The sequence below is a fragment of the Anoplolepis gracilipes genome, chromosome 9 (assembly GCF_047496725.1).
Source record: "Anoplolepis gracilipes chromosome 9, ASM4749672v1, whole genome shotgun sequence".
Lineage (NCBI taxonomy): Eukaryota > Metazoa > Arthropoda > Insecta > Hymenoptera > Formicidae > Anoplolepis > Anoplolepis gracilipes.
In genome coordinates this window covers 10,817,610-10,837,514 of record NC_132978.1, presented here as the reverse complement: position 1 = coordinate 10,837,514, position 19,905 = coordinate 10,817,610, and the positions used below count along the sequence as shown (strand labels likewise).

General features: G+C 29.5%; 3 protein-coding genes and 1 long non-coding RNA gene across 7 annotated transcripts in view; 2 read left to right on the top strand and 2 right to left on the bottom strand.

The window, feature by feature from the left end:
* LOC140669586 (uncharacterized) overlaps window positions 1–3,457 on the bottom strand; it is a 98,063-nt gene extending 94,606 nt beyond the window's left edge. Inside the window, exons 1-2 of the long non-coding RNA XR_012047364.1 lie at window positions 2,456–3,457; window positions 1,867–1,947 (exon numbers count right to left, since the gene is read on the bottom strand). This is a non-coding gene — a long non-coding RNA (uncharacterized lncRNA). The remainder of the gene's footprint in view (window positions 1–1,866; window positions 1,948–2,455) is intronic.
* A 1,628-nt stretch (window positions 3,458–5,085) lies between these two features.
* Window positions 5,086–9,375, top strand: Ras85d (ras-like protein 1). 2 transcript variants are annotated; one of them, XM_072898722.1, is made up of 6 exons: window positions 5,086–5,271; window positions 5,566–5,758; window positions 6,398–6,591; window positions 6,889–7,032; window positions 7,125–7,331; window positions 7,513–9,375. In XM_072898722.1, the coding sequence occupies exons 2-6, from the start codon at window positions 5,683–5,685 to the stop codon at window positions 7,597–7,599; spliced, it is 708 nt and encodes a 235-aa protein (XP_072754823.1). In that variant the 5' UTR covers window positions 5,086–5,271; window positions 5,566–5,682; the 3' UTR covers window positions 7,600–9,375. The 2 variants fall into 2 exon arrangements, with proteins under 2 accessions (XP_072754823.1, XP_072754824.1); XM_072898723.1 differs by lacking the exon at window positions 5,566–5,758 and having other exon boundaries at window positions 5,088–5,271.
* Window positions 9,376–10,188: 813 nt separating this feature from the next.
* Window positions 10,189–15,729, bottom strand: Vap (RAS p21 protein activator vap). The gene is made up of 15 exons (XM_072898714.1): window positions 15,464–15,729; window positions 14,787–14,968; window positions 14,469–14,650; window positions 13,753–14,150; window positions 13,502–13,647; window positions 13,085–13,418; window positions 12,547–12,890; window positions 12,277–12,468; window positions 11,979–12,128; window positions 11,863–11,911; window positions 11,567–11,785; window positions 11,259–11,491; window positions 11,007–11,148; window positions 10,715–10,852; window positions 10,189–10,617 (listed from the first exon to the last, which is right to left on the bottom strand). The coding sequence occupies exons 1-15, from the start codon at window positions 15,509–15,511 to the stop codon at window positions 10,540–10,542; spliced, it is 2,835 nt and encodes a 944-aa protein (XP_072754815.1). The 5' UTR covers window positions 15,512–15,729; the 3' UTR covers window positions 10,189–10,539.
* Window positions 15,730–15,951: 222 nt separating this feature from the next.
* Window positions 15,952–18,575, top strand: Idi (Isopentenyl-diphosphate delta isomerase). Of its 3 annotated transcripts, none has more exons than XM_072898718.1 (4): window positions 15,952–16,091; window positions 16,168–16,418; window positions 16,622–16,946; window positions 17,206–18,575. In XM_072898718.1, the coding sequence occupies exons 3-4, from the start codon at window positions 16,665–16,667 to the stop codon at window positions 17,662–17,664; spliced, it is 741 nt and encodes a 246-aa protein (XP_072754819.1). In that variant the 5' UTR covers window positions 15,952–16,091; window positions 16,168–16,418; window positions 16,622–16,664; the 3' UTR covers window positions 17,665–18,575. The 3 variants fall into 3 exon arrangements, with proteins under 3 accessions (XP_072754819.1, XP_072754822.1, XP_072754821.1); XM_072898720.1 differs by having other exon boundaries at window positions 16,005–16,091; window positions 16,342–16,418; XM_072898721.1 differs by having other exon boundaries at window positions 16,002–16,418; window positions 16,640–16,946.
* Window positions 18,576–19,905: the final 1,330 nt, after the last annotated feature.

Genomic DNA, 19,905 nt, shown 5'->3' with positions numbered 1-19,905 from the left:
AATACGATCGGGCGGGGTAAAAAGGGGAAAGAGGAGATCCCGTCCTCATTATTTAGCTGAACCATCTTCCCCGTGTCACATCGATAATATTATTTCCAATTGATTATTCACGGGATTTCTCTCTGAGAATGTCCTTCGTATTAAATCACGATGATAGATTCTTCAATCATTTCATCGTTTACGTACAATAATTTTATCTATCGCAAATTAATCTTATATATATATATATATATATATATATATATATATATATATATATATATATAATTTTTTATCTACATACATATTAGTAAAAATTCTTGAAATAATGATAAAAATTATACACTTTGAGACTCCATTATTTTTTTTAGTAATAAAAAGTAATAATAATGGAATAATATTAGGGTAGTTAATTATTTGTAAGTTCTAGCTTATTAGCTTTTAAATAAAATTTGCATTAGAAATAATTTAAAATAATCTAACAAAAATACAGTGATTATTAAAACTTTTTACGTTTATATTTTACATAATTACTCTACGTTTTTATTAAAAATAAAAAAAATCAATTTCCTCTACGTTTTTATTAAAAATAAATATTAACTTCTTAAATATATAAATTAAACATAATTTGAAACGGATCTTTGAATATGAATGATTAAAGAATGTATCAAAAATTAAATAGTAAATATACAACCCTTGTATATACTTTTTACTGTTGTATACTTATCAACAGATTTATAACATTTAAAACTTTATAAATTATTATGTATCTGATACTTTAAAATAAATTTATAAATCACTATGAATAGACACAATAGCCGAGGAAAAATGCGCGATATCCTTATCGGCTTTTATGGTATAGATATAGAGGAGAAATTTGCGCGACCGTCGCCCCTCGGGAACGAGATGCGAGATGATACCTCGGGATAAAGTCAGCTTAGCCTGTTGCGGGTAGCGTCGCGAGTTTACGTCGAAATCGAGAGACGGTGTATTTTCCCAAAATCGATGCTGCGATCAGATAACTCGTGTTGCCGCAACCGATTTGCCTGTCCGCCACTTTAGTTATAGAAAGATACTACGAAACAGCACGAAACTAGTAAAATATGTGTTTAGATAAACGGATTGAATTCTCGGAAAACAATTATCTTCAAAAAAAAAAAAAAAAAAAAAAAAAAACGCTGTCTCCAGCAAATAAAAGCGTCGCGTCGAAAAATAATAAGTTTTAAATAATAGAATTGCGCATATAAAGAAAAATTCTGAATTATTTTTTATCTCGCTTTAGCAATATTAATTCAACATACTAATTAGAGAAATAATGAAAAGACAGAGCAGAGAAATCTGCATGTGATTAATCAAACTATAGTCTAAAATATGCATTATTTGCGATAATAGTATATTCGTTTTAATATCTAGATCACAAAATTCAGAAAAAAATTAATATTATATAATTACACATATTACAGTGTATTATATATATTTATAATTTCTAGCATCACTAGAATTATAATTATACTTTATAAATTATTAAGTTATTATAACTTATTATTAAACAAAATAAATTGACAAGTTTTTACAATTTATCGTTACATTCATTAACATCATTACATTTATATTCACTCACATATTAGTTTCTGTGTTACCAACAGTTTTTCAAATATAAAATTTTCTCCCTGTATGTGTATATCATTTAAAATTTTATTATATATTTATTATATAATTCTCTTTTTTTAATTATTATTAATATAAATATATATAAAATATATAATCATATATTTTTATAAACAAACAAATTTTGCAATTATTTTCTAATATTTAGCTGTTCACTAATATGTCTTCCGTAATTATCGCAAATAAGCAAATAATTAACTAGACAATTAATACACTCACCGATGATGCAACACCTCGCCCTAATTGCCGCCGTTTTATTATAGCTGTCCCGAATACTCGTTCACACCAATGCAATTCGAACTGAAATTATATTTTATAAATTATTATTAAACTGTATAAAACATGAATTAATTTACATTACTACATTTCTCTACAATATATGTTTAGCAACATATTACATAATTTATTGCGTTTACTAGATAATAATTTAAAATAAAACTTTACTTCACTGTAGAATAAGATCATATAAGTTTTTATAATTTAATTACATTTATCAACATTATATTCATTATACATTTATTCATATCAGCGATGCTATGTTATCAACAGTTTAAAATAAAATTTTTTGATATATTACATATGCTTTCTTATATATTTTTATTTTACAATATATGAAAAAAAAATTTTATTATATATTTCATATATAATTCTCCTTTTTTTTTACTTATTGTTAATATATATATATATAATCATATATTTTTATAAAGACAAATTTTGCAATTATTTTTAGTGTTTGACCATTTACTAATATGTCTTCCGTAATTATCACAAATAAGCAAATAATTAAATAGACAATTAATATACTCACCGATGATGCAACACCTCGCCCTAATCGTCGCCATTTTATTACAGCTGTTCCCGGTTCCCGAGTACCTCGATCACAACAATGCAATTCGAAGGGAAAAGTGCGACTAATAATTAGAATCGCGTACTCGTTTATTAATATTTCCGACACTCGCAACTCACTTTGTACGCGGCACTCTCGACGCGTGTTGCATATAAACCGTGGCTAATTGCGATCGCGCATCCTCTAATTAATACTCCAAAATACTCGCGACTCACATTGTACGGCACTCCCGACGCGTGTTACATATAAACCGCGGCTAATTACGATCACTCGTTAATTAATACTCTTCGATACTCGCGACTCACTTTGCACAACACTCCCGACTCCCGACGCGTGTTACATATAAACCGCGGCTGATTACGATCGCGCACTCGCTAATTAACACTCTACGATACTCGCGACTCACTTTATACGACACTCCCGACGTGTGTTGCACGCAGCGCGGATTCCACGCAAATAAATAACGCGAAACGCGACGAGCGTCTGTCACCAACAATGTCCTTCGCACAACAGTAACGTCGAATAGTAACAAATTCAAAAAAACCAAGATGGTGTCTTATTACCAACGTCACGGCAAAATTCCTCATGGCCGATGACGTAATCTAATACGTAATTGGCAAATCTTACGCCGATTGGCGCAAGGTTCACGGCGGTTTATGGCGCGAATTATAGCAGCCTACATATGATGGTTATCAAGTACTTGGTGACATTAGTGCGGAAAATCGCGGTTAATTACATCATGTACTCGTTCATTAATATTCGCCGCGACACTCGCGACTCACTTTCTATGACACTCTTGCATGCGTATTATTACGCAGCACGCACTTTGCCAAGCAAATAACGCCAGGCACGCCGATCAACTATGCCGGTGCTCACGGTCATGGAAAATCTAAAAAAACAAGAGAGCCATCTTATGTCAACAATCGCAACGTCACGGCGCAATTTACATTTACACTATTAATGATACATGTGATAGGGGTCTAAAAATTGACGCCGATTGACATCGCTTAAATTTTACAGCGCGAATTAATATATGACAGGTTATTTTCAGAATTTGTATATAGTATATAATATTAATTCCTATCATGTGATAAATAGCTTATTGCACACACGTAAGCTATTAATAATATGCAATAAATCGTTTTAGCTAATCATTCTAGTTCATAATATTGATATTAATTAGCCGATTATTCACGGGATGTATATACAAGTGTAACGTATCTCATGCAAGTGTATCAAATAACAAATGTATGAATGAATAATATATGAATGTCATTTATTTGGAATCGATCACACAGTAGATTCTTGTTAATTGTACAGTTTCAAAAACGTAATGAGTAAACTGCATATATTTTTGTTTTTACTAATAATAAGACATAAAAAGAAAGAGATAGATTATTATATATACTTTATTGTTACATTATATACGCGCAAATATATAGAAATTATTTTCATTAATGGAATTAATAATGAGACTTACGCAAATGTCATAAAAGAATATGTGTCCTGCAGTGCAAGGAAAATGGAAAAACTATTTGATAAAATATCAGAAAATAAAGAATATATATATATATGTGAATACATATAAACGACGTGATATTACTTATTGAACTATAATGAACTGCGACCGAAAAGCCATTAACTATAAAATGTGAGAATGTAAAAATAAAAATAAACTAATGGTCCTCTGTGTGAGACATATAAAAGAAAAACAAAACAGATTTATATAATTCCAACTCAATGCAGAATTAAGTATAATAATAAGCAGAAAGTTTTGGAAGAAGAGATACCGTGATATAATTCACCAAATTGGAAGTGTTTGTACGCGATATAAGTTTTTTACCATTTTATCATAATTAGAGAGAGAGAGAGAATATGCAATTATTTTGCTTCCATTGATAATACAGATCTTCGAATATTGACACTATTTTATCTGCAATAGATAAGTCATACCAACACAATAACAATAATATTGAAATATACGTATTGTTCGTTTCCTTTACAATTGAATAATAATAATAAATGATGCAATATCTTACGTTATTATTAACAAATTTTCGCAAGTTAACACTATAAAAATTAAGTCTGATTCACGTGTATTAGAAATTTATAAATCTATAATTTATTATTATAGTATACTATAATCACTTGCGAAATATTAAAAAATAAATACAAGTATAATTTCCTTTTTTAAAAAAATATTTTCAAATATATATCACAATAATTATATAAATAAAAAACAATATATGTAAAAATAAAAGCCAAATATATTTTGTGCTTATTCTAAAAAGTATCATTTCCAAATATAAAGTAAAATAAAGAAATTCATAATAAATATAATAACGAGATAATAATAGAGATCGCAATCTCTCACATTGTTTATTCTACGTCTGATATCTAGAGAGAAGGTTAGCATAATACAGCGGGATTCTCTCAAACATCACACGTTTATATCGCCAACGATAATTGGCAATAATCGCATCGACATTCGCACCATCTGTGAAAGTCGTCTGTCAGCCGCGCGAGACGGTCAACACCCTTTCCGACATTTCCGTATCGCCGTCGTCGTCGTTGTCGTCGTCGTCGTCGTCGTCATCGTCGTCGTCGTCGTCGTCGTCGGTGGGAGATGGGAGAGTAGTGACATTGGCAACACTGACGATGCTCCTTTCCAGATGGTATCTCCAGTGACTAATTCGTGACGGTGCGGACCACGGTGAGGCGGAGCGTTTCCCAGCGATCTCAGTGCAATTCATGAAATGAGCATTTTTTGAGTCACGGTAAGTGTGCTAAATACGCATCGTCCGATCTGTCGTCGCGTCCTACCCTGTTCTCCCGTTCTTCTCGCCAGTCGTTCATCTCTGCCGATGCCGTGCACTGTTTACGCCGAAATACGAAGCCACGCATAGCACCCAGTCGATGGCACGTCGTGGATACTTGATCGGACGATTCCTCCTCGCGCTTGGCCGACAATAATATGTCGGGACGCGCGAAGACGCTACGATCGATCTGTTACGTCTGCCCGTTGCATGATTATTGAATCCGTTTTTATTTATATGTCGCTTTTTTTTCAGTTCTCTTAAAGATGTTTTCGAGGCATCGCGCCTTCGAAATTGTTACGGATAACGGAGAAGTTTATAAGTAACGAATATCGCGCATTCTGGTTCTATTAAGTAATAATTGGATGACTAATGCCAGTGATTATACAATGTTGGCTTTCAGCAGAAGACAGCACTGAGTTAACATTTAATATTATATTGCCAATAGGTTGAAAACTGTTTCTACCGTGAATGCTCTCCTCTTGATAAATAATAATTGTAGTTGAATCTAATACACTGAGAAAAATTAGTATTCGTTTAGCTAACGTGTTAAAAAATAGCAGATCAAATTGAAAAGATAAAGCTTAATGAGAGAATCATGCAATAGTTGCTAAGTTGTTCTTTTTGTTGTAAACTGGAATAATAATAACAACTGTCAATTAAAATTGTCAAACTATAGAATGTAGTTATATTTGATATGTTGTTTCTAGGAAATAAATAAAGTTAATATTGAATTTGATAATTAATTAAGTTAATTAATGGATAAACATAATACTAATTAATACTCTCTGTAGACTAATCTTTATATCTTAACATTAACATGTATATTTTAAGAAATATAGATATAATTTTATTAGATACTTTATCTCTCAATTTTCTTCAATCTCTCTGATTAAACGTCTCCAAAAATTAAATTATAAGATTTCTTATTGATTAAATATATATAATCTTATCAAAGAAATTTAAACTGAAAGTATTAACTATAACTGTGATATTAACTATAAACTGAAATATACAATAACTGTATAGTAAACTGTAAAGTATACATAAACTGCTAATATATAATATATTCTATTATTTTTTATAGATAATCCAAGGAACTGCTTAGAAAAAAATAATAAAAACTTAAATTGTATACTAAGAAATTGCATCATGACGGAATACAAGCTTGTGGTAGTTGGAGCTGGAGGTGTCGGAAAATCAGCACTTACCATTCAACTGATACAGAATCACTTTGTTGACGAATATGATCCTACTATAGAAGATTCATATAGAAAACAAGTAAGCATATTATTTTATTCACACACATTTAACTTGTTTGTTTAATCTTTTATAAGAGTTTAAAATAACTCGTCATTCTCTATTGAAATATTCAAACTATTAGGCCAGAACTATAATCAATGTCATTAAAAAACATCAACTATGGTGTAGTCTTTATGCTAGAGTCTTTTGGACTCGAACAGTGCCAAGTAGTACCAGAATACTTACATGTTTAAGAGTTAAAAAGAATCTAACATTACAAGTATAATATCTTTTTTCTTAATACATTAAATATATTCATATATTGTTGTTAAACAGGTGGTGATTGATGGTGAAACGTGCCTTCTAGATATATTAGACACAGCTGGACAAGAGGAATATAGTGCAATGAGAGATCAGTATATGAGAACAGGAGAAGGATTCTTGTTAGTTTTTGCTGTAAATTCTGCTAAAAGTTTTGAAGTAAGAATTTTGTTATATATATAATTACATCCATTTTACTATCCACTATCATTTTTGACATCTTTGACGTAATTGCATTATGTGTTTAATAGGACATTGGAACATATAGGGAACAAATAAAACGAGTAAAAGATGCGGAAGAAGTACCAATGGTATTAGTTGGAAATAAGTGCGATCTTCAGCAGTCTTGGGCAGTAAATATGACTCAAGCGAGAGAAGTCGCGCGACAATATGGTGTGCCATTTGTAGAAACTTCAGCAAAAACAAGAATGGGTGTAGATGATGCATTTTATACTTTGGTAAGTAACATTTGTTAGTATTACCAATTTCAATATGGCACAACACTCATAATAGTACATATTGAAAATTTTTATGATTAGTAGTATCATATTTCTACAATAATAATTTTTATATATGTTTTAAGTGAGATTCTTTAGGAAAAATTTCAAATGACGAAAATTCATCATACATGCATTTCAGGTTAGAGAAATACGGAAAGATAAAGAACGTACAGGTAAACCACCCGGTAGTAGCGGACATAAGAGACGTCGATGCTGTATTTTATAATTTCTTGGATAACACCAATATATATTTTCACTCAAAACTCTATTACAACGCAGAAATAGAATATGAGAAAAGCCTTACATTATGTTCACAGTGCACAAATATTTGCAGCTTACTCTATAGAATAAATTGCAATAAATTGTAATAAATTGCAAGCACAATTTTTTCTATATATTGAGAGAAGAGAACAAATTATGTAGTAGGTTTTATTAATGGGTTTGTTTTATAAGAAACGTTTACCTGTGACAGTTTGTCAGGCAATTCCGTTATATTGAAGTATCTTAACCCTTGATTGAATAAAAGAATAATGCTGATTTTCTCTGTTATACATATGTATGATGTTAACACAAAAAACATGTTAAATATATATATATATATATATACACATATATATATACATATAAAATTATAGAATTGCAAAACTTAGCTTAATTCGCAAATATTATATTTGATGCTAATATTCATATTTGTCAATGTTACTGTCATTTTTATACAGAGGAAAATATAAAAATCTATTACAGGGCATAAATAGGCCATTGATAACATGACATGTGGCATAAAATGTGACATGTATATATTATTTTTTATCTTATAGATATTTGTAACTATTCACTTGTCGCGCACTAATGGATTTTAATCAAACAGCAATATTATAATATGTTAGTAAAGTAAAATTTAATCGCTGTATAAATTGTTTTATAATTTATGAATTAAGTTTTTTGATCAATTGCCATTTTTTATCGAGAATATTTGCTAAGCAAATAAAACTATTATTCTAAAGCAGAAAAAGAAACTCTGAGTCACAGAAAAGATATTACAAACTTAATTCATTATGTGCTGTGATTAGATATTCTTAAGTACATCAAGTTAGTTAAGGCGTTACTGTGTGATTAAGTCTGCAATTTTTATATATATATATATATACATAAATAGTACTTTATTTAGTAGCTATAGGAGAATATATGCGCGCAAATATATAAATGTATCCTCTAAGGAATTTGCTTTTTTTTTGGAAATAGATATGGATCAAATTACGCGAGTATATTGTACAACAATATCGAAATAAACTCGCAATATTGATTGTTAAATTTGGACAGAATATCGCTTTCTTGTATTAATTTCTCATGCTATCTACATATTATTAACCAAAGGCTTAAATATTCAACTAATGTACCTTTATTTCTAGAGATAACGAATTTATTGCAAGAAAGCTATATCTGCTATAATTACTGATAATATATGCATATAAATGTATCTTTCTCTACAGTTTATATAAGAATCTAAATATTAATTTAAATATAAATTTAAAACTATAACCTGCTTTTAAATTTAAAAAAAAAGTAAAAGATAGACACTATTATTGGACAAAGTTAAGATAATGAAGAATAAATTCTTTCGTTTCTGTTTTATTAATAGTTTGTTAATTCACTATAATATCATAGATAATAGAATAATTCATTAAAATAATCAGGATTTATTGCGATATACTCATAGTTTAATAAATAAAATTATTATAAACGACGAATACTAGTAATATAGTACTCAAGTTAATTGAGTTTTTTTCCTGACAATAAAATAATTTCGACATACAATGAATTTATTTTACAATCAACATACAACGTAACTATTGCTGGCTAGATTTTATATGTTCAATGGACAATCAAGGGTTAAATCCTTCGTTAAAACAATGCAAACATAAACTTCCATATTCTCATATACATGTAATATTTTTTAATATTAATGTATACAAACGCGCATATTCTCATATACATATATATTTTTTAATATTAATGTTTCCGGCTAAAGAGGAAATGTGTATGCATACATACATACACATATATATATATATATATATATATATATATATATATATATATATATATATATATATATATATATATACACATACATACATACATACATACATACATACATACATACATACATACACACACACACACACACACACAGTATAGAGATATTACATACAATTCAATTTCATAATAAACTTTGTATAAAACCCGTTTGTTATATAGCGTTCACTTGTCGAATGCTTGCCTATAAGATCGTTATATGACTCATGTACATGCACTATTTACTTTTATAATATCAATTATATAAAATCACACACATCTTTGTAATTTCATCTAACAATATTTTGCCATTGATACGTGAATCTTTATATAGAAATGAATCATTCATATATAATATGAGTCAATGATATTCATGTTTTAGATACATATAATTACAGTCAAAATTCATATCATAAATCAAAAATTTTATGTAAAGTTCGATTAATTATTAATTATTAATTATTAATTATTTGTTAAAGTTCTTCAAAATTGTATTATAAGGTATACATATATAGATATATAAACTTATCTTTAATATATTTCATCTCCCATCTGATATATGATATGTGAAAATGTTCATAATAAAGTTATATCTGTTCTTGAAATATACAATAATATCGAGATAATATAAGACTTATTTTATTAACCTTGAGAGAGAAATATACTTTTTATAATCAATATTATAAGTATTTTAGTAATTGCAATTTTATAGAAATTATGTGTGTAATAGTGCGCGACTTTAATTACTCTTGGGATAGTGGGCTTAGAATTACTAAAAATATTGAAATATTTCGATTAAAGTTTTATTTTCGAGCACCTAAGTAAATATAAAATTGTTATACGCCTATATGATTCTGTATGTATCTATATCACTGTCATGTTACTGTGTGTCACTATATATATAAACTAACTTCTAATTACATATGAAATAGTAAATGTAGGCTTGAGTGTGTATACAGTAATATATATGGCACGTCAGTCTGTACGTTTAATTACTTAATTATAATTATTAAATACTACTATATGTTATCCGTCAAATTTTATAAATTGTTTTATTGTTTGGCATTATTCATGGCTGATGGCTCTAGCACTACCGTATCATCTCCATATATTTCTGCTTATGTTTGCTCAACATTTCAGTCACTGTTACCAGTTGTTTAATCGTCGGCTATAAGCAATAAATAAATATATATATATTGTTTTCTTTTTTTTTATATGCATATGCCCTATCTGCATAATTATATAAAATGTAGAATCTTACATACCTGCGTCTTTGACAAAACTTGAAGTTCCTTCAAATGTGAGACACAAATATGATGTAATGTCGCCAAGTCTCTTGCAGTGTCAGATACGCTTTTGGTTCTTGGATCTGTAATCTCGGATTCTGGCTTCTCAGCAACATTCTATGAATTTAATTATATAAATTTTTATTACTTCAATGTTGAAATCTTTATCAATAAAATATAAAAAAAATTTATATTATTATCTAATAATAAAAATAAAAAAAGTCTAATAAATAATATAAAATAAACATATAAACATATAAAGCAAACTTACAGATAGCTGGTCAAGGAACACTACCATTCGTTCTTTATTTTTGAGTATAAATGGGTTTACAACTTCCATGTATGGTTCTTTTCCACCAAATTCCACTAAATTAGCCAGATTTTGAAGACACTTTGCCACCATGACTAATGATCTATGAATAATTCAAATTAACAAAAAAAGTATGATAAATTAAAAATATTCAAAATTATACATTAAAATCTTACATTTGTATAATTTCAATTTATGTATAATATAATGTACCTTGCAGCAGATGGAGGTGGTGGCTCAGCTATTAGATTAAATGATCTAGGATTTAATATGGCAGGGCAGAGAAGGCGCAGAAATATAAATCCACTGACTACCCGAGTTCTGACTAGTCTTTCATGTGGCCACTTAGCAACTACTGCTCTTTGCAAGCATCCACAAATGTATCTGAGAGTTCTCGGACAAGCGTCGGGACTCGTGAAAATACTCAATGTAACTTCGTCCAATACCTAAAACAAAACAAAAATGTATTAATATAATTGTCGCTAATAGCATTAAATATATAATATTGCAGAGAAAATTACTTGTAATAAAAATTCTGCATTACTGCAAGCATCTTCTGGAGAATCCATTTTTGTTGGATTTAATTCGCAGCTCTGTTTACTTTCGATTAATTTTACAATCGTATCACGCAAAGCTGCTTTTAAAAACGAAGTACAAACGGATTTCATATATAAATCCATCAAAGTAGTAGTAAGACTAGCAGCTCTAAACAATGTTGGTGTTTCATCTTCTTTTTCGACCTAAATAAAAAAAAAAAAAAAAAAAAAAAAAACATTTTACAGTTATATTTTATGCTTGAAGCCAAATCATAACTTACCTCTGCTTGATTCAATGATCGTAGAAGATCTGCTTCTTTTCTTTCATGCCTAAAAGATTAATAATATCAAAATTGATTTTTAAAATTAGATGATCACATAAGATAATTATTCGTACCTAAAAATTCTAAGAAGACTATTTGCCAGGGGTACTCTATCTAAGTGGCACACATCTGCTAAAGCCTTGACAACATGCAGTTCTGGATCTAGTAATAACTGTTGAAGAGGACTGTACTCTTCGGGAGGCATAGCTAAATCGTGTCTGTATCTGTAAAGTACATATACATATACACATACATACAAGCACACATATATTATTATTATTATTATTAATATAAGAAACTATATTAATATGAGATAATATAAATGTATTTTCGAAATATATTAATATTTTAAAAAAGGTTTTTAATCTTCACCGTATGCGTAAGCGCAATGCTCCCCATTCTCCGATAGGTGTAACTCCCGATAACGGATACCATTCGTCCATTTCTTCGCCATTAGTTAAACTGGCCAATTCAACCGTTAATTCCGCAACCTCTGTGTCTTTACTGCGCTTGCCCTTATTGTACAGAGTCAACGAAAAGGACATAACGTCCGGTGGTACATCCCTGTTGAGCATATTAATAAACGCAATTGAATAAAATTTGTAAAATGGAATTATTTTTATATAAAAGTCGCATACGTACTCTAGAATGAATTCCTCATCCCAGAGTGGATGTAATCCCGTTTTAACTTTCGTACGAGCAACTTTAACATTGTTTAGAGCCACTATAATAAATGGACTCGGAACTAGCTTGTATGGAAGCCTGTGTGCATCTAAGATATGCAGGTGCAACGAACGTAATTCACGGAGACGAGCGACTTTTGGAGCACGAGTGAGTTGTGATACACATAATGGTTTCAAGGCATTAATCCAGTCTAATGCGTTCTCGGAATTCGGGGCAGCCAAGTAAGTTATAGTGGCCAGACAAGGTAAAGCGCGTTCAACTAATTGAAAACAATGAGGCCTATCAAATACACTTTCGTGAACCTAAAAAGACACTTGAATAACTCATCTCGCGTTTACTCTACGGTGTTATTTCCTCCATTTGCCCATGAAGTATTGCACATGTATGTCATGCGTGTTACAACAATTGTATTACAATTATTTTTGTTAATAACTTCAATAGAATCTAAGATTTTAATATGTCAATATATGATACTGTTCCAATCTATATTTCTCACCTGATATAAGTAAGCGCAACTCAAGTCGATGAGACCTTTTGGTTTGGTTCTCTTAGGATTGTCATATAAATAAAGATGCGTGTCGGTAGCATCTACCAGCAATACAAAATACAATGCTTTCCATTTTTTATTTTTCTCAGATTTCTTTTCTAAATATCCCTGCATTTTAATTCCTTTGTTTTTCTTCGCTCCCGATTGCTCCCGACATTCCCTCAGAGTCGCGTATATTTTCTCGGCATGTTGAATTTCTCTATTTACTCTGACGCTACCATCAGGTTCGGTTACCATTGCTTGAACTAAAGTATGTCCTTCCACAATTTGTTCCTTTCGATATCTATATTATTTCGATATAATATTAATATAAAGTTATGTCAAAACTATTATTTCTGTGCAGAATCAAAATAGCAAAAGGTATACCTGTTAATTACAGCATCGAGACATTCGAATGTTCTACCTCCCATTAGGTATCTTACTCCTTTTTTCTCAATTCTGAATCTTTGTATCTGATTGTTTATATGGAAAAAAAGTGAGTAATCTCCCGGACTGTTGTCCGATGGTCTGACCTGTGGTAGAAGATATAAATAATTTACAAAAATAAATAAAATCAAGAAAAATATAGAACAGAAGAGATATTTATAAAATTTAAAAAAAAATCATTATTTGCTTACTAGGAAACTTCCAGGTCCTGCTTTTACCAACATGTCCACCGCTTCGCTTTTGGTAACATTAGGATGAAACCAGGAAAACACTGTGTTAGGATCTATGGAATCATCAAGATCCTCTACTAATTCTCGAAATATTAAACCCTGTTCGCCAGTTCTATGGGCAGTGACCCACAACCACCCATCACCCATGTCATTGTGCACGAAAAATATATCGCCTTTTTGAAAGCTCAATTCATCAGTATCTGGCATTTTCGTATATGGCAATATCGCGACAATTCGTTTCTTATCATTTACTGGTTCAGGAGGTGGTGTTGGGTGAATAAGTCTTTCTCTCTTTAGCAGATCCGAACAATGAGTATAATATGCAACTAGATCTGATAAGCTATTAAATTGCCGACCACCTAAAACATTTCAAAATAGAAAATATCAGTTTATATGCATACAAAATAACGCAAGTGTAGAAAGTATTATATATGTCATTTACAGTAGAAACATTTTACAAATATATTTTATAATTTAATATTATACATATATAATTTAATATTATACTTCAAAATATGACTTGGATCATTTTCAAAATAAATGAATTTCATGTGCAAAAATAAAATATCTTTCAAATAATATATATAACTATTAAAGCACATATAACTCTTTAAGAGTTGCTTTAAATATAATATGTTATATATTACTGAAAATTGTTAAATTACATCAATTCCTACCAATATAATAATCTCCACAGACAGCTGTAATTCGAAAATGGTTTATTCCAGTTCTTCCCAAGTAAGATAGAACATAACTTCCAGGCTTCCTGTCACTTTCACGAACTAGATAACTACCCATTTTACTTGCATCCCACAGTCTTTCTTCTGCTGTAAATCTATCTAATCTACCATGATACCATCTACAAGAAAAATTGTACGTTTTTATCTTAATCTTGATTCTATAATTGTGAATGCATTCAGTCATATAATTAGCTTTGCATTAACATGTAACTCTATTGCAAAGAAATTATATATTTGTAAAAAATTTAGTCTCACTGATTTTCTGGTGGAGCTGTTAATAAAGTAGAGTTTGCGCCATCAGGTTCTTCTGTATCTTGTATATCATCTGGTATATTTTCGAGAAAAGGATCAAATTCATTCTCTGCATTCAATGATTCATTTTGACCTCCATCTTCGCTTCCTGTACTGGGAGATCCACCTTTACTGCTATGTTCCATCTATAAAAAATGTAATTATATCCAATGAGATCAATCCTTCATTTTTATTTTTTACTGACTTTATTTTATACATATATATATATATATATATATATATATATATATATATATATGTGTGTGTAAAATAATTTGATCCATTTTTTGACATATTACTAATCAATTTTATTAACAAGTATATTGTACTAGCATACTAATTCCAAAATAAACAAAAAAAAGTATAGTATAAAGCACGCACATTTTTCATTATCACGTGCATGTTTAATTAAGAAATTAAGAGTATCGGTCAGATGACATTGATAACGATAGACACTGACAATGAGATAAGTCGTAAATATACAAAGCGCTCTTATAAAAATCAGAAAGGAGGTAAGATATTAAATAAGGGTGGCGTGAGACAGTTCGATTACAATGATCGCGCTTCTCTTTCCTAAAGAAATGTATAACAAAGAAATGACGTGTGGCGGACGATGAATAATACTCCTCGTACACACATACCTTAGCATTGTTAGACACACTGGGTCCGCCACGCACAAATTCCGCCATCCTGTCGATGCACACTCACATACACGTGATTACGGATAAGAGTCGAGCCGGTTAGTTGAACTGCATACGTTCTTATTGCGATGTAACCCTGCGCCGCGCGATTATTTACTAAGGCAGGCTTTTATTAATATAAAATATATTGACGTTTCCCGGCAGCCATTTTACTATTGCACGCGCCGACCGCCGACCACGATATATGCATGAGCAAGAGCTACAACCTACAACCATAGAGATATTATATATAGAGGAGGCAAGTCCTATGCTTGCCCGTAAGTGGATACGATAGAGAAATAGAAAGAGAACGCTGCATATGGGCTCCTGCTGTCCTTGTCTATCGCGCATGCGCAAGCTGATACAAGTGCCCCTCTATATATAATATCTCTATGCCTACACAGATGACAATAAGTGATCGACACGGATTACCATGCGGTAGTTCTTTACAAACTTATGTCTATGCCCGAGAGGTGACGTATCGACGTTATCGATGGAGCTAAAGTGTACAGCTGATTGAAAAAGTCGCACTCGTGACTAAACGCATACTTATGATTCTTATAAATATTTGTTTATACGAGATTGAGAAGTACGTTGATTAATAAATGTGTGTTGGGTCTGATATATATTTTTATATAAATAAGTGAAATTTTTTTCGGTTATAGTAATCATTTCCTAATCGTTTCGGGGATAAATAAAAGCTACGTGTGTAAACGACTATAAAAGTGATAAACAAAAAATAAATGATTCCGACGATATTGTCATGATGACATGCATAATATAGCTAATCACATGTGTAGACTGGTGTAGACTGTCTCTTGATTTTTATCATTTTGTAGAGCATACCCGAGTACTGAACTAGTTCGTGATTGGCTTTTTAATTAGAAAGTTCGACAGTGCTTCTAATGCTATCCAGGTAAAAGCATGCACCAATATTTTATCGTGTATAACGTACATATTTATTCAAGATTTTATTCTTATGTTAATTTTCTGAAACATTTGGTATTTCGAAATATATATTGTGCTAAGTGCTGTGCAAGGTCTCATTTTAATATGTAAATATATTAGCATTATATTATTAAAAAAAGATAAGAATTTTCTGGAGTTCTATATTTATAGCTAGTTGCTGTTTGGCAGAGACAGTTGATTCGTGCTTGTTACCATGATACAAGGAGTATCCAGGAAACTTTTCAGTATCATGCATAAGATTACAACGTCCACGAGTAAAAATTATGGAAAGGCACAAATAGCACCATTACAACAAGCTGCTTTGAAGGAACGTTGTATACTTGTAGACAAAAAGGATAGACCTATTGGCGAAGCTACAAAAGAATTCTGTCATGAAGTTAATTCAGCAGGAAGTGTACCGCTTCATAGAGCATTCAGTGTCTTCCTGTTCAATAGCAAAGGAGAGTTGTTACTCCAAAAACGATCCAGTAATAAGGTAAGATTTATACGTTAAAATTATATTTTAAGATAATTTTGAATATTGTAATCACTATGAAAATTAATAAATACAGGCTTCAGTTTTCATATATAACATTATATATCTTTTGAAAATCAAAATTCAAAGTAAAATTGCTTATTTATCTTAAGATTATAATAAAGAAAATTAAATTAATATAAAGAATTCTTATATATAATATGCTACATATATATTTTTAAAAATCTGTTTTTATGACAAAAATTTATTATCCATCTAGATAACGTTCCCAGATCATTACACAAATACTTGCTGCAGTCATCCATTGGCAGAGATTCCTTCTGAAATGGAGGAAGAGAATGCTATGGGTGTACGTAGAGCAGCAATAAGAAGACTCAATTATGAAATGGGTATACCCAGCGATGCAATTGAACCTAATGATCTATTTTATTTGACAAGAATCTACTATGAAGCAATGAGTAATACTCGTTGGGGTGAACATGAGATCGATTACGTGTTGTTTTGGCGAAAGGATAATATCACCATAGATCCTAATCCCGATGAAGTGAGCGAGGTTCGATGGATGTCTAGATCAGAAATTCAAAACTTTGTAAATACTAAGGTACCACTGACACCATGGTTCCGTCTAATGTACGAATACAAATTGCTGCATTGGTGGGATAATTTAGACACTATAAATAAATTACAAGATCATGATAATATAACTACATTGAACTGATGCAAATGTGCAAATTCTGCTCACCAAAGATTTGTTCAGGCACATATTGCAATTTTACAACCTTTTTGTAGTTTAAAATAATAAATATTGAATGTATGGGATCTACTCGTACCTGTATTTTTTAACTTGAATATTTTATATATGTATATATGTATACTTTCATATACATATATACACATGTATAGTGCAATCCAAATGTAAAAAAATTTTCTAGAAAAAAATTTTTTTTATGATATAAAAAGTTGGATATTGTATAAAAAAGTAAAATAGAAAGAATATTTAACCTAGTCCTTTCTTGATCTTCATCAAGCAAAAAATGTAATAATTATACATAATTTAAACACTTTTTACAAAAAAAACATGTATGTTTTATAAAACATACAATTATAACTAAATTTTATAAAGCATACAATTGTAACTAAAAAATTTTATAAAGCATACAATTGTAACTAAATTATAAGTATATTTGTTATTATAACTTGCATTTTCTGTTTGTATATTTTTTATAATCATCTGTTATTTACATTTTGTTTAATTAATTTTTATTCTTGTTTAATATTTATTATAAGTTTATTATTTGTCACGTTGTTTCTAGATCATAAATTATTTATAATTCTTAGCAAAACACTACACTATTTGTTGATATAGAGATTATAAATGTTCGTTCTTCGGCTGAAATGTTTTCAATTATATATTTGGATGTTTTAATTAGTGCGTTATTTATTGCGTTCGTTTATAATATACTAGCACTTTAAGGTGCTTACATTTATTATAACTTTATATATCTTTTGTGCGCAATAAATTGTACGATCTGTATAAATTAATTATTTTTTCTGTGCGTAAACAAAAATAGAATAAATTGTTCTGTTTGATTTTGAGTTTTTGAATAAAGTTATTATGAACATAAAAAATGACATGCTATTAATTATATTAAACTTATCTATGTAAGTACATATCTAATATTGAAAGATACAGTTTCTTTAACACAAGTAAGCTGCAGTTAAATAATGTTTTTAACGTTAAGAATTTATGTCGACATTTTAACTGCAACTTACTTGTATTAAAGAAACTTGCGTAAAAGTTTTTTCTTTTACTGACACAATTTTATTTTTTTTCTTTCTCATATCTAAAATTTATTTATTGCCCCTGTAAAAAATATCTGCAAAAAATAGATAAACTGAAAAATAGAAGAAAAAAGTGACAAAAATTTATTACGTAATATATATATATATATCAGTATATATTCGTGATTATCTTACTATATTATAAAACTTGAATAAATTTAAGAAAGACGCAGATGAGACGCTTCTTATTATATAATAGTTAATAATTGAAAATTAAATTATTAAAATAATTAAATTAACAATATTCATATCTAATAATAGTTCAAATGCAAAATGTATGTAAATAAATTCTAAAGTAAGTAAAAAGCGTCTTATCAGTTAATAGATGCGCATAAATATCAAAACATAGTCAAATATATAGCTCTGCAATTTATTTTAATAATCATTATAAAATTATTTTTCTGGACAATTATGCAACAAAGAATGAAAAAATTTATATTTTGCATATTCTTCATGAGGAAGTATATCTTTATCAGTAATCTCACGATTTAATGAGCATTTTCTATGTTACGTTTTCCAAATATATTTGTAAAAGAAAGAAGAAAATGCTAGGAAAATCTATCCTTCTTTAACATATTTTTTTTTAAATAAAGAAATAGAAAAACAATTTACTATGAAATCATAAAATATTTCATTAAAGGATTATATTTGATTCTATTAAAAGAATTGGAATGAGTAAAAAAACAAAAACTAAGAAGAAATTTAAAATAGAAAAAGATTTCAAGATTTTTTTATCGAGATAAATTTCTGGTAATTACAAATTACGTAATAAATTCTTGTCACCTTTTCCTTCTGTTTTTCAGTTTATCTATTATTTTGTACAGACAATAAATTTTAGATATAAGAAAGAAAAAGAATAAAACTGTGTCAGTAAAAGAAAAAACTTTTACGCTCTGTTCCCTAAATTCTTCATAATCGTAAGTCGGCTGTGGGAATTAAGCAACTAGGGAGAATAGGATGTAAAATGAGAAGTAACCTAGTTTATAAGTTACGTTATAAGATACATTATATACCCTCGTCATTGTCGTGATCATTAGTATATCTGCCCTTCCCATTCGCATGATCCATTCATGACGTGCTCTTTCGTAGGTGGACTATATATAAACCTGTTTATGTC